Here is a 15,796-nt window from a genome sequence, read left to right on the forward strand (position 1 = left end):
CACAAGTGTCGTCAATGAAAATGTACCGAAAGCCTCGTTCTTAAAGATGTCAAGTGATCCATGGCAGCCTTCAGTTCAGCATTAGCTTGTGCAAGTGCAGCTCTCAATGGCTTCACTGTTTCGTTAATATAATGAAACACCATAATATTTTTAACCCAGCTACATAATCCAGCTGCTGCCTGTGACTTGGAATAAATCACTTCTGGATCGAATTCTGTAATAATAATACAAAATCAATTTATCTATCAAATCTTATATTGTTGTTACAAATTTAACTTCTGTCATATATGTATTTATAAAGTCATATTCCTTGTATGAAATTATGTTCTTATATATATTGTATTTATTGTATAATATATTGTTACTTGTTCTTTGTTGTAATTGTTATTATAACGATTCATATGTATTTATATTTCTTTATATATTGTTTTAAAGACAATTATACATCTTTACATATTGTTTAAAAACAATTATATGTCTTTATGTCTTATGTCCTTATATATTATATTTGTTGTATCATACATCATTGTGTACTTTGCCATAACTGTTATTATAGCAATTATAGAAATTTAGGATAATAACAATTTAGTTATAATAACAATCATAACAGTTATATTATTATGTACTTCAACAAAATTGTTATAATACAAGATTTGTTCATTCTCAACCTTTATTGTTGATGTAAGGCTGAATAGCTTTAACGACTTCAGGATGAATATTTTCCTTGTCGTAATTTCGAAGTGAAGAGAGGAACTGATCGGCGGAGCCCATCATCGCTTTACATGCTTTCCAACTTCTGTCTTTCGGTATTTTACCTTTAGGGGCGAATAAGACCAGCACTGCTTCTGCCACCATCGCAACTTGTGGCGGTGGTGTGCCAAATGATTTCAGTTCAGTCAAATTGTTCTGTAATGTAACGATTTTACTAAATGGACTATTCACGTTAGAAACTCGTCAAGATGGCGGATCTCGTACTCACTTGTACATTACAGAAATTATAGAGCTTTTGTTCAAATATGTGGTAACTTGTGTTGAAAGAAAGAATTATAAGCTAGTTCACTTATAGTAATTAATTTATAGTAAAATTTGGAAAATCATAGCAGGATTAGATTATGTTTTTACTGATATTTTTTAAAATTACTTTGTTTAACGTGTCAAGAGCAGCTTCTGCTTGACGAACAGCTGGTTCTGCCTTTGCTAAATCTTCGTCGCAACGTTTCTGTCTTTCTGCCACTGTTTCTTTTATTTCTGCTACTTTTGCTTCTTCCTCCGATACTGTAAGAGATTCTTTTCTTTAGTTTTCATTCTTTTGTGACTTTTCGTTAGGTGCAGCATTCACGAATGTTTAAGATTAGAAATTTTCTAGTTGGGAAGCTTTTTAGATTTAAAAACTTGATGTGGATATTTACAAATTTACAAAATTGCGAGTTTATAGTTTACTAAATTTCAAATTTCATTTGTAGAAGTTGTCAGATTTATTCGTTTATTAATTTTGAATTTAGAAGTTCATTTTTCAGATTTAAAAATTATAACATTTTTAATTGAGAAGTTCTCAAATGTACAATTTAGGAGTTTTCCAAATTAGGATCTTGCACACGTACAATGAATTTAGAAATTTATAAACTAAATTTCTAAAAATTGAACGCAACTGGTACGAAGATCCACAGTCACACTTCTCCTCATTCGCACAAGGTTTATATTGCATTTCAATTTACTTTACCAATTGCTTTCTCAGCTTCAGCTTTAGTGTTTTCCGCTCGAACTTCAGCAAGAATTTTATCCGCGATCTCGTTCTTCTTCTTTAATTCAGTTTCTTGAACCGCTAATATGACTCTTAACTCGCTTACCTTTTAATTTAAATCCATTATGTGCATACCATATTTAGCTTACCATATTAATTTAATTTATGTGTTACAATAAATGTAATTAATTCGCTGATTATGTCTGAATAAAAAAAATATTTGTTTTTTTTTTTTTCGTAAGGTGCAAAGAGTGCACGTATTCGAAAGCCGTGTAAACAATACTATGTGACTAATATTTATTTTTATATATTGTTTCACTTTGAAATTACTAGTTCAGGCATCACTAATCTAATCACGTAGCGTAATTAGAAAAACTGATTACGAAAGAATCACCTGTCCAGCGCAGCTCTCCAATTTCTCTAACCCATTTTTCAGTCTTTCTATCATGGCTATCACGTTGTGAGTTCGCTCGACGAGTAACTTTGAATATAAAGAAATTTGTTCCAGAAATGACTTTGGTGTCGCGTAATTGTATCTCTTTTCGCTTTGGAGGTAAAGCGAGGAAATATCGTTGACGCTCGCGTGCGCGTAGGACATGAACAGGGATGCTGACTCTCTTAAATTTCCTGGAAGTTCTTCTAATTCCTACGATTAATCATTGAGATTATTATAAATTAGTGGATAAGATAATTATTCTTATATACTCATAAAATTTATAATTATTTTTGTAAATTTTAAAAATTTATAATTATTCTGATGTTTGTTAGAATTAATAATTGTTATGATGTACTCTTAGAATTTATAATTATTCTGGCATATTTCTAGAATTTATAATTATTCTAATATACTGCTAGAATTTACTGCTAGAACATTTTGAACATTTATTATGATATCTGTTAAAATTAATAATTATTATGATGTACTCTTAGAATTTATAATTATTCTGATATACTGCTAGAATTTACCGGTAGAACATTTTAAACCTCGTTTCGCAATAACTAAAGTTTACCTGTAAAAATCTAGAGGAAACGGATATTAAAGCTTCCTGCGGCCAACTCTGGAACCAGTTGATGGAAGTGTTGTTGACGAGAGCTGGAAATTGTCTGGCTCGGGTTCTCAAAGTCGCTCCAACGGGAGAAAAGCATAGAATGCATTTCAATCGACTGCGAACTCGGTCTATAAAGAATTTCCAGCAATTTTCTTTCGTGTCCATCATACCAGTTTGTTTCACCTGCGAAAAAGACAGTATAATTCATATATAGAAAATTGTCTTAGGTCATGTAAAAGTATTACTGAATAGGATTAGGATTTAATTTATAAGAAGTAGACTATCATTGAATGTATCAAAACTTGACTAGGATTGAATTCATCAAAAGTATACCAGCGTTGAATTTAGGAAGATCAACCAGTGTTAAATTTATTACAAGCAGATTATTAAATTTCTAAAAAATATGTCGGTGTATAGTTCCTGGCCATCGAAGGACCACAGAAAATTTCATTTTTATGGCTATAACATTATGTCGCATATGGAAAATTGTCTTAGGTCATGCAAAATTATTACTAAATACGTTGATAATATATACATAGCAATTTGTTATCGTGATAATAAATTGTGTGGGTGACGAGCGATTAAGGGTCGTGCGAGCGTTTACGTTAGGCTCGAGTATCGATAGCGCGTTAGGTGAAATTTGAATGCCATAGAAAATGTCCGCCTACTCAAAAGACTAGTTTACAATTCTCCAACCATATTATCTGAGTTGAAAAGAATTACAGATATTTGGGAAAATAATGAAGATACGAAGCGTGTGATGTATGCAGAGCATACTGGAAGCTGTGACCAAAGCAAAGGGTGGAAATACAAGATATTAACGTGTGTTAATAATGTTATGTACAGTAGTAGTGTATCGTGGTAGCTAATAAATTATATCATTAACAGGCCTTTTAATTTTACGGAAAACGTGAAAAATGCTGAAAATAGTGGTCCTAATTCGATGGCCAGGTAGGTGATAGATTCGTATGAAGATTTAGGTGTCGTTCACATATTAGTGACGTAGTAATTAAATGATTCACCTCGTTTCTCACTCCGTTTACGATGTTATCGATCTCTTCATCTGCAAATAATTCGGAAATTTCACCGAACGCAAGCATATCGTTTATGACGACCAAGAATCTTTCGTCTGCAACGTGAGAATCGGTCATCACGAAAGTCATTCCAATGCTTTTCAAGCCCGACTTCAGGTATAAACCTGCCAGATCGGTTCTCAGATCTTCCATTGAGTATCCTGTACGCAACTGTATCTGAAAGACCTGTCCGAATAGTAAACGTTATTCTGTGTAACTAGTTTTGGTTATCACCCTTTCGTCTTATGATTTGTCAGGTGGATAAAAATTAACATAAAATGTAAAGCTTGAAACTAGTGATTCTAATTAGTAGTTTTAGCGTTAAAGAGTACACAAAAGTACCTCCAGACTCGAAATAAAAGATGCCAGAGCAGAAAGTGATTGTTTTCCGCTGCCTCCGACTCCTACCAGGAGCGCATTTCCTCTGGGTGATTCTAAAATTCGATTTATTTGGCAAACGCTGTACATGGCGTCGTCGAATAACACTAAATTCATCGCAGACACCTGTTTCGACGTACGGGATAATTTTAATGACGATTTTATGGGTACCCTTTTAATTCTTCATATTAATTGTTTGAATAATTAATGGAATTAAATTGAATTGAATGAGTGACTGCAATGAAATTTTTAATATTCTTGATTTGTATAACTACCAATTCATTGTAATTAAGCAAAGCTTCGTCCAGTAAGGCGGTTAATCGTTGCCAGTCTTGTATAGGCATGTACTTAGGTTCTCCGATTCCCTCAGCAAAATGGCAATATATTATCGGTTCTGCGAATATGATATTTTCATCCATGTCCTACGATTAATCATGCAAATAAGTAATTGACTAAACTTTCTTATTGTAAAGGATTCTATGTAATATTAAAAAACCTTACAGCAATATTTTTACGAAGAGACTCCTTTAACAGCGCGTCAAACGTTTTCGCGTCTTCATGAGTGACTAATTTATCAGAATACACCCTCGATGCTTCATGAACATACAATCTTATCAAATGATTAGGAGTTGGTACAGTCTCTCCGTTAGCGAACAAAATACCCTAAACACATTAATATAACCATTTATAACTATTTCATACTTTCTCGTTTTCTTATTAGTTAGTCTATAATTACTAACAAACATATATAAAAAGAAAATTTCTTAATTCTAAACCAATTACAATAGACTCGGCGACTCGTAGCTAAAATTAGTGAGGGTGAATTTATTCAGGAAAAGAAAGAATTAAAAAAAGGACTCATTATATTATATGTTATAAATAATGTCAAGTGCAAATAGGTGCTGCACAGCCTTTAGAATTAAAATGATCATCATTAATCTCTTAGGCGCGCCACTATAGTGGTTTTCGCGGATACCATTTCTGTACGACGGTCCACTATAGTGGTTTTCGCGAATGTCGTAGATTACATAGCGCCACTATAGTGGCTCACTTAACTGGTCCCTCCGCTCACCGTTTCAATTGAACGATCCTTTTCATATGTTTTGATTCGTACTTTTTTGCCTTCACCATGTTTTATAAGAGTATTAACAACTCCCACAAAACTACATTACATGTAAATAAAAGGTAACGCCAAGTTTAGGCACCATGGGAGCACCTCTTTGCACTAATACACGATATTGTAACATTTGGAAATTACATATTTTGTGAATTTTCGAAAAAAGCAAATTATCAAAGTTAAAGTATATTGTATCTTTGGGAAAAAATTTAATCATCAGAAACTTCTTCCAATGTAATCGCTTTGAAAACAGCATTATCACACATTGCTGTTTGTAATTCGAGCTGTGCTGTACAAAGAAGTAGCATAAAGTTCAGCCGTGTCCAAGAGATTAATCTTAATAATTTTCTATACATACCTGAAAGATATTCGAAAGATCTCGTAAATTAAATACGTAATGAAACTTGATCGCAGTCGGTAAAAACGTGGTTGAGATTTTTTCGTGACAGTAAAGTGCCGCGCTCAATAATTCATCCGCTACTTTCGTTAGCGTTAAATTAAACTTGTTCAAAGGATTTGTCAGATGCTGATCCAACATTTGACTGTAGATCATCACCAGGTTCTCGTCTGTCGGAAAGCTACGATAAAAGAAGTAGTTCAAGTATTAACTCTTGATAATTTACTCGAGTATTAACACGAGTACTTAAATATTTGACTTACTTAACCGCGAAAACGGCGAAGTGCCTTTGTAAACGGGGATCGATCGTGAAACTACCAGCAGTTGGATTCATACAGGAAACGTATTGAGTGTTGTGGATTTCTTTCAAGCTTAATTTCAGTCTGTCGTACCTGTATACATATATTATTGTTTTCTTAAATAATTAAATTTGTTGTTTGAAACACGTTTTAATCTTTTGTACTTGAAGTATAAATTATACTATTTATAGTAAAAAATATATATATATTATATTTATTAAGGAACAAATTTTTGAAAGCGAAAACATTGTGTTGAAGTTTAAGAAGGTAGTTATGTTAATGATGTTTTGAAAAAACGGTAATATACCAATGACCATAATCGATGTGCTGTCTGATTAGCGTATGAGGCTGAACAGTTCCGTACGTATCTACTTCGGGCATATTCATATCGTCGATGAAGTAAATCAACTTTTTCAAACCGGGTGGACCGTAATTTCTACCAGTCTTTTTCTCCAAGTGTTTCTCCAGGATTCTTTGCAACATTTCTGAAACAGATTAATATTTCTTAAATAGAACTCAATTTTTCAAATTCTCACATCCCAAATTATCAAATTTAAAATTTCCAAAATTCCTATTTTCCAGATTTTCAGATTTGAATGTTTGATAATTCTTAAGCTTGAGTGTTTGAAAATTTTTGGTTTTGAATATTTAAAGATTCCCAAGTTTGAGCGTTTGAAAATTCTCAAGTTTGAATATTTCAAAATTCCCAAGTTTGAATATTTGAAAATTCTCAAGTTCGATTGTTTGAAAATTTGTAGATTTGAGTATTTGAAAACTCTGAAGTTTGAGTGTTTGAAAATTTTTTGATTTAAATATTTGTAGATTCCCAAGTTTGAGTGTTTGAAAATTCTCAAGTTTGAATATTTCAAGATTCTCAAGTTTGCGTATTTGAAAATTTGTAGATTTGAATATTAGAAAATTCTCAAGTTTGAGTGTTTAAAAATTTGTAGATTTGAATATTAGAAAATTCTCAAGTTTGAGTGTTTAAAAATTTGTAGATTTGAATATTAGAAAATTCTCAAGTTTGTTTAAAAATTTGTAGATTTGAATATTAGAAAATTCTCAAGTTTGTTTAAAAATTTGTAGATGTAAATATTTGAAAAGTCTCAAGTTTGAGTGTTTGAAAATTCTCAATTTTAATATTTTAAAACTTTTAAGTTTTAATATTTGATAATAGACAAACAACCAAATGACACTATATCAGTATGAAAAATTTCACTCGTTTATAAAATACATTCAACTAATGTCATAAGTGAAAGCTAGCTTTGGTCGATGTACGACTCTCTCCTATTAATCCTATAGGATTAATTATAAGGCGAATGAAATGTTTATTACCAGACGTAGTGTAATAGTTAAGAGGCACACTGGCGATGTTATAATCATCCGGAAGAGACGACAATTTTTCGGCGACGATGACGCTTTTCCCAGAACCCGCGGCACCTATTAACATCAGTGGCACTCTTTCCTTGATGAAAACATCCAGGAAAAAGTGAAGACATGTTGTGTCACCGGTTGGCACTAAAGTGGACTGTGAAGAGAAATCATTTATGGAAACTAGAAAACATTTATAGAAACTGAATATCATTTATTACAACCGAATAACATTTATAAAAAGTGAATATCATTTATTATAACTGAATAACATTTATAAAAAGTGAATATCATTTATTATAACTGAATAACATTTATAAAAAGTGAATATCATTTATTATAACTGAATAACATTTATAAGAACTGAACATCATTTATAAGGACTGAATAACATTTATAAGAACTGAACATCATTGATAAACATCAAAAATTATTAATATAAATAGAAAATCATTTATGAAAATTGTTAATTGAAATAATCAAAATGTTCAATGAAAACTGGAAAACATTTATAAAAATAGGAAAATATTTAGGAAAATTGAAAATTATTCATGAAAACTGGACAATGTTCATAAAAATTGAGAATGATTTACAAAAATTGAAAATCATTTGTAGACATTGTAACGTACTAATAAAAGTAGAAAATGATTAATGAAACAGGACAATATTTATAACAATTAAAAATCATATATAAGATTTATAATTATAAGAAAATTTATGATTATTTATAGGAACAGAAGATCATTTATGAGAACTGCAAAAATACTCATAAAAACAGAAAGTCACTTATGAAAATTAAAGGTTATTTACAAGAACAGAAAATCATTTCTAAATGTTGAAAATCCTTTAATCATGTCTAATTAAAAATATCAAATTAAAAATCATATCTACTTATGAATTAAAAATCATATTTAAGAAATGAAAGTTCTGTATAAAAATTGAAGAAATATATCAAATATTATTCTTCATATCAATAAAGAAAATATATATAACAAATCATGATATTCAAAATTGAAGAAATTTGAATAAACGAAAAATTAATCGAACCTGAAGAGGTATGTCAGTATCGAGCTCGAAGACCTTCACGTGTTCGGTCCAAGGAATTAACTTTTTAGTTTCATTTTCGATGTAGTAATTAAACACGTTGCCAGGTGGAAATTTCACCGTTTTAAATTCATTCACCCACCACTTACTGAACTCATTTCGCCAGTCGACCAATTGATCTTTAAAAGTTGCTGATCCGAATGCCCAAATGCAAGAGAATGCAAAGTATAATTCATACCTGCACGGTGAAAAGAAAAAGTCACGGTAAAATTATCATCGATGTTGCGTATATCTGAGGAGTCGCGGGTAGTCGAGATTTAAATTAAATATATTAAATTTGTAAATTTTCAAGCTTTCAGTGTTTTATGTTTGAAAAGTTTGTAGAAGTTTTAGGTACATGTATTTTTAGATTATAGACATTGGGCGATTGGGATTGGGAGAAATGGGATTGGGAATAGTGGGATTTAGGAAAGTGGGATTTGGGAAATTGGGACTTGGGAAATTGGGATTTGGGAAATTGGGATTTGGGAAAGTGGGATTTGGGAAATTGGGATTTGGGAAATTGGGATTTGGGAAATTGGGATTTGGGAAATTGGGATTTGGGAAATTGGGATTTGGGAAATTGGGATTTGGGAATTTGGGATTTGGGAATTTGGAGATTTGGGAAATTGGGATTTGGGAAATTGGGATTTGAGAAATTGGGATTTGGGAAATTGGGATTTGGGAAATCGGGATTTGGGAAATGGGGATTTGGGAATTTGGAGATTTGGGAATTTGAAAGTTTGGGAATTTGAAGGTTTGGAAATTTGAAGGTTTGGGAATTTGATGGTTTGGGAATTTGAAGGTTTGAGAATTTTAAGGATTGGGAATTTGAAGGTTTGAGAATTTTAAGGATTGGGAATTTGAAGGTTTGGGAATTTGAAGATTTGGGAATTTGAAAGTTTGGGAATTTGAAGGTTTGGGAATTTGAAAGTTTGGGAATTCGAAGGTTTGGGAATTCGAAGGTTTGGGAATTTGAAGGTATGAGAATTTGAAGATTTGGGAATTTGAAGGTTTGAGAATTTTAAGGATTGGGAATTTGAAGGTTTGGGAATTTGAAGATTTGGGAATTTGAAGGTTGGAATTTGGGAAATGGAAAATTGGAAAATAGGTGAAATGGGAAAATAGGGGATTGAAGAACTTGGGAAAATAGGGAAATTAGAGAATGGGAAAATTTGGAAATGGGAAAATTGGTGAATGAGGGAATTGGAAAATCGGGAAATTTAGAAATTGAGAAATGGGAAATTGGTAAATTGGGAAATTAAAAAGTTGAGTAAATGAGAAATCGAGGCAATATAAAATATCTTTATAATGAAATCCAAGCTTGAATTGTTAACAATCCTCACAACTCTACATACAACCTCCTCTAAAACGTTTTTTATTTTGTACCATTCTTTCGGACACTCCGGAGGCACATTCTCTTTGGTCAAAAAATAGTCCAATAACTTGCACAGCATCTCGATGTGACAGATATCTGGTATCGGTGTGATTTTCTTAAATTTAGCTTTCATTATATCCACAAGTGTTGGGACGTATTTATCAAAGAGGATCGTCAAGTTTGCTCTTTCAGGTCCTTCTCTTGTTTCTATCCAGCTAATAGCGAATCTAAAAATTTGTATTACATTTTTAAGATATCTAATAGGCTTTTGTAACATTTTTCTTTAACATTTAACATTTTAACATTTTTTACTTACGGATACCAGCCGATATCTTGTGGATTTAGATAAAGTATCCCTGCTCTGGAAACGGTAGCTGGTGTCGCTGTTCTGTTGACATTTTTTCGTGAATTAATTGTTTTATTACTTTTTTTTATAAATTGTAGAGAAGAGCCAAATATGGAAGCTTCAATGAAGGTTCAAAATTTCGATGTTCTAAAGTTTCAAGGATATAACATTTCAAAGTCTCTAAGTTTCAAGGATATAAAATTTCAAAGCCTCAAAGTTACAAGGATATAAAATTTGAAAATTTAAAAATTTCAAAGTATCAAAATTCCAAGGATACAAAATTTCAAAGCCTGAAAGTTACAAAGATACAAAGTTGAAAAATTAAAAAATTTCAAAGTTCCAAAATTTCAAAGCCGAAGGAGAAAATTTAAGGAGCCAAGTTCTGCATAGTCTTCATTTGATTATTACTAATTTTCTAAAATTACTATTATTTCATATTTGGTCCCTTTCTTGTAACCACTAAATGATAAATAAAGTTACCTAAGATTTGAAATTTCAAATAAAAGTCTCATCTTATCAGTTAATGCGATTCTCTCGTTACTAGCCAGAGTTAGTACTTTATTATCGTCCATGACGGTATTTAAGGATTCGATCCACATAGGATCGATATCACCGTCAAAAATGATCCATTTCGGATCATTTCCTGCCATGTTCGCTTGATCTCTCATTATCACGGAGAACAATCTAAGATATACAATATCAAAATTAATAATTTTAGGCAAAGTAGGGAAAATGAAATTAGAATTAGAATTGTAGTAAAAATGAAAGCGTAAGAAAATAAAATGATTCAGAAAAATTCAAACCCGTCTTTCCATTCTCGAGTCGCAGGATTAATGACACCGAAGAGTTCATCGGTTGTTACAGCTTTAGGATTCAAATCGTTATAAAACGGCCTTAATTTCTGATTGAAGTATGTTCGATTCAGTGTTTTCCAAACTTCGGTCTTCCCGGTTCCAGCGGAACCAACGATGAAAACCGAATGACGGACGTATAATAATTCTTCCAGTTGTACAACCTTTTATTTAATTTTAATTGATATTCTAATTTCTATCAAAGTGCAGGGTATTTATTTTGTAATGTTTTTACTTTTAATACAAAACCATCTTCTGGCTGCAATTTCAAATCTACGGCAGAGTCTCGAACAGTTTTCTCAAAGTCCAAATCTCTCTTTCGTGGCACGTCCAAGGCAGGGAACAGATCACCTGATCAAATAAGATTTTTCATTAATTTTCAATATCATTGACTGATGCGAAAGATATAATGGAATGGGGGTTATTATTATTATAAAAGAAAATGTTAGTAATGTATAAATTATTGCATGTAACAGGTGCTTTTATATATGTTCTTTTATGTATGTCATTTAAGAGACAAAGATGTTCACATATCCCTTACATGTCCTCTCATATGTAGAACTAATAGCATAAAATTGTCATTCAGTAATTTAAAAATGTCACTCAACTTTTTCCTGATACATTGTTTACTAAAATTATTTACTTATTTATCGAATAAAAAATTGAATGATTAATGAAGTGGTTCGAGATTGCATTGTTATGCAGCTTACACGTGATTATATTAACGCAAATGTTGTATGATAATTATATTTGCAAATGCAGAAGTTGCATACTAATTTTGCGAATCAATATGGTTATACGTAAAAGTTGTTTGATGATTTTATACATATACAGAGTATGATATGGACGCCATTGTCTACCAACAGTCTTCAGTCGTTTCATTCAAAAATGAATAGTATATTTTTCTTTTTATTATCTGAATAATAATTCAATATTGTAGCCACAACCAGCAATAAATTTTATAAACAGACTCATGTAATAAATATTGCAAACAAAATCATGTAGTAAATTTTATAGATAAAACCATGCAATCAATTTTACAGACAAAATTATGCAATAAATTTCATAGACAAAATCATGCAATAAATTTTGAAAACAGAACCATGTTTGTCCGCACATTTTAGTGTCACTATAATTATTGTCCAAGAGACCACATGCTTAGATTACCATTACAATTGATTACCATTGCATGTTCCCTAAAATGTATAATAAAAGAATATACCTATCAGCCCCATAAACACAGGAACATCGTCCGTAACAATTTTCGGGATATTAAAATCTCGAAGAGCTCTCATCAACACCTGATCTTCTGGTCTGTGAGGATCACCTCTCTTCAGTTTTCCAGCAACGACCAACACCGATTTAATCGCTCTGAGACCCCAATCATAGTGATCTTGCTTCGACAGAAGTTCTCGACAAAGTTGGTAAAGCGTGATAAACTTCCTGGCTAGTAATCTGGCCTCCTGGAAACCTTCTGCCACCAACATAATCTCGCAAATTAGGTCGAAGTCTGGGACCACCATAGCGCAGGGCCTTTAATTGTTGGGGATATTATGGAATTGTTAGGGATAGATTAGAGTTATTTGGCTGAGGATATAGACTAACTTTTGTAAAAATGAAGTAGATGAAAGATGGACAGGACATGAGATTATAATGTAGAATTAGAAGGATCATGATTAGATAATGATCTAGGAGGATGATTTAAGATAACAGGATTAGACAATGTTTTAGGACAATGATTTAAGACAACAATATAGGACAATGATTTAGGACAATGATTTAAGACAGCAATATAGGACAATGATCTATGACAATGATTTAAGACAACAATATAGGACAATGATTTAAGACAACAACATAAGACAATGATCTAGGACAATGATTAAAGACAACAACATGAGACTATGGTCTAAGACAATGATTTAAGACAACAACATAAGACAATGATTTGGAATAATGATATGGAGTATCAGTCTAGGATAGCAATGTGAAATATGAGCTTAGGATAACAATGTAGAATGTGAGTTTAGAATATTAAGATGAAGTATGAGTCTCGGAAAATAATGAGGAATATGAGTTTTAGACAATAATGTAGAATATGAGTCTTGGATAATAATGTGGAATATGAGCTGTAGACAATAATGTAAAATATGAGTCTTGGATAATAATGTAGAATGTCAGTTTATAATAATAAATGTAGACAGTCAGTCTAGAATAATAAGGCGACGTATCATTCTAGGATAGCAATGTGGAATATGAGTTTTGGATAATAATATAGAATATGAGGCTAATATAATAATTTAGAGTGTCAGTTTATATTAATAAGGTGAAATATCAGTCTAGGATAGAAATGTGGAATACGAGCTTAGAATAATAATGTCTTAGAATAATATCAGCCTAAACTATTAATGTGAAACATCAGTTTAGACTAATAATGTGGAATATGGTCGTAGAATAATAATAATAAATTTTAGTCTAGGATAAGAGTGTGAAATATCAGTATAAACTAATAATGTGGAATATTAGTTTAGAGTAATAATCTAGAGCATGGTTGTAGGATAATAATGTGGAATATAACTCTAGGATAATAATGTGAAATATCAGCCTAAACTAAGAATGTGGAATATTAGTTTAGAGTAATAATCTAGAATATGGTTGTAGGATAATAATGTGAAATATCAGTCTAAACTAATAATGTGGAATATCAGTTTAGAGTAATAATCTAGAATATGGTTGTAGGATAATAATGTGAAATATCAGCCTAAACTAATAATGTGGAATATTAGTTTAGAGTAATAATGTGGAATATGATTGTAGGATAATAATGCAGAATTTTAGTTTAGAATAATAATGTGAAAGATCAGCCTAAAGTAGTAATGTAGAATATGAATCTAGGATACTAATGTGGATTATCCACCCACATTAATAATGTAGGACATCAGCCTAGAATAACATGGAATATAAGACTAGGATAATAATCAAACGTAATAATCTAATTTCGTCGTGGTGAGATAGGTTTGAGCATATAATATATGTTAGTACAACGTTTGACCATGCAACACATGGCAATAACACAACACCACGGTAATAACAAGGTAAAGCATGGTAATAACGAGATGAAGCGTGATAATAACAAGATGAAGAGTAATGTAATGAGAATGTAGTGACGATGTCTCTAACAATGTATAATAATGTCTAATAATATATAATAATGTCTAGAACGTTGTACTATAATGTCTAATAATGTAACGTTTAGATTTACCTAAACAAAGTTTTTAAATTCTCCGGCAATTCCGTTCTCCCCGCGTATCCAGGGTTCATGGTGATGAACATACCAACGGTAGGGACAAGATTAAGCTCTTCACCGAAGAAATTGAACGTCGCTTTGCGACTTTTTATGCCGTCCAACACTGATTTTACTTGGACAGCTACGACCGACAGCACTTCTACCGAAATACGGTTGAACTCGTCGAAACAACCCCATGCTCCCACTTGGGCAAGACCTTTGTAGATATTCCCGCAAGACTGAAACAAAGTGACAGTTTGAAGTTTATTATAATTTCAGAAAAATATTAGTAAAGTAGTAAATTTCTAGTATTGGAAAAATATAGTGGAAAAAAGATTAATTTTTTTTTCTGGAAAATTAAAACTTATTCAAGGCTACGAAATAATTTTGTTTATTTTGTTTTAAGTGATAGTATTGAATTTTGGAAATTTTGATTTGTTAATTAATAAAGGAAAGCTTTGAAAAGAGTTTAAATGATATTTTGTTGAATTTTCTGTATGATAAACGAGCCCCCAGAGGGTGGTTGATTAAAATTTGCGGAGAGTTAATTGATTGGTTCTAATGTTACTGCATTGAATTAAAAGTTTTGATTAAATGAAGGAGGAGAAGTATTTCATCAATTTATTTGTTATAAATCAATAGTTGTTTAAGCGAATTAATTAATTTGATTAAAACTTGCGTCGAAAAAGCTTTTGTTTGATAGATCAATAAGTTTCAATTGAAAGCTTTTAATAACGTTTCTATGATAAATAATATTTGAACAATGTTTAAATGATATTTCAATAATTTTTAAATAACATTAAAACGGTGTTTAAATAAAGAATGACTAATATTTAAACAATCTTTCATTTTCTCTTATAACTTTCATTCAATTATATTTATTTATTCAGCAAAATTAGCTTTATGAAATAATTTCTTTATTTTTTATTCTAGTTTTATTTAACAATCTGCAATGTCATTATTCCTATAAAATTAAGTTTAAAAAATAATATTCTTCTACAAAGTACAAAAATCATTTTTCCGAAAAATCGAACGTTGTTCTCCTACTTTTCTCTTTCCTCACAAGATGGCGCCACCCACCTCATTTTCGAAGCACATTTAACTAAAATATAAAAATAAACCTCCCACCACATTTTTAACTTGCAAAATATTTATCTTACCATAACGCAATGTTCTCGATAGGTGTCACACTAATTAAACAGTCGTAAACCAACAAACGTTAGAATTGCGTGATCATAGCGTTTCCTTTTCTCATTCTTCTCCATTTAACATAAAAAAAGAAGTTACGCATATTCTAAGCAATCAGGTATTAATTATATGGTCAAAAGTGGATTGGAAAGTTGCAATAAACCAGCTTATACGCAAGGAATGTAATAATGATCATATCTTGTTTAATACACATATATTTTCCTTCATTTTATATAACT

General features: G+C 31.3%; 1 protein-coding gene across 1 annotated transcript in view; it reads right to left on the reverse strand.

The window, feature by feature from the left end:
* The window catches only part of LOC100877274 (dynein beta chain, ciliary), a 40,650-nt gene that overhangs the window by 8,455 nt on the left and 16,399 nt on the right, over positions 1-15,796 (reverse strand). The window contains exons 14-35 of the mRNA XM_076531222.1: positions 14,346-14,608; positions 12,306-12,616; positions 11,319-11,434; positions 11,036-11,247; positions 10,713-10,916; positions 10,203-10,274; positions 9,898-10,113; positions 8,473-8,707; positions 7,390-7,582; positions 6,362-6,539; positions 6,019-6,147; positions 5,717-5,936; positions 4,743-4,904; positions 4,517-4,663; positions 4,206-4,367; positions 3,813-4,049; positions 2,752-2,973; positions 2,136-2,387; positions 1,721-1,847; positions 1,142-1,275; positions 669-906; positions 27-214 (exon numbers count right to left, since the gene is read on the reverse strand). Coding sequence (XP_076387337.1) covers positions 27-214; positions 669-906; positions 1,142-1,275; positions 1,721-1,847; positions 2,136-2,387; positions 2,752-2,973; positions 3,813-4,049; positions 4,206-4,367; positions 4,517-4,663; positions 4,743-4,904; positions 5,717-5,936; positions 6,019-6,147; positions 6,362-6,539; positions 7,390-7,582; positions 8,473-8,707; positions 9,898-10,113; positions 10,203-10,274; positions 10,713-10,916; positions 11,036-11,247; positions 11,319-11,434; positions 12,306-12,616; positions 14,346-14,608 — 4,218 coding nt within the window. The remainder of the gene's footprint in view (positions 1-26; positions 215-668; positions 907-1,141; positions 1,276-1,720; positions 1,848-2,135; positions 2,388-2,751; positions 2,974-3,812; positions 4,050-4,205; positions 4,368-4,516; positions 4,664-4,742; positions 4,905-5,716; positions 5,937-6,018; positions 6,148-6,361; positions 6,540-7,389; positions 7,583-8,472; positions 8,708-9,897; positions 10,114-10,202; positions 10,275-10,712; positions 10,917-11,035; positions 11,248-11,318; positions 11,435-12,305; positions 12,617-14,345; positions 14,609-15,796) is intronic.

Source organism: Megachile rotundata, chromosome 4 (assembly GCF_050947335.1).
Source record: "Megachile rotundata isolate GNS110a chromosome 4, iyMegRotu1, whole genome shotgun sequence".
Taxonomy (NCBI): domain Eukaryota; kingdom Metazoa; phylum Arthropoda; class Insecta; order Hymenoptera; family Megachilidae; genus Megachile; species Megachile rotundata.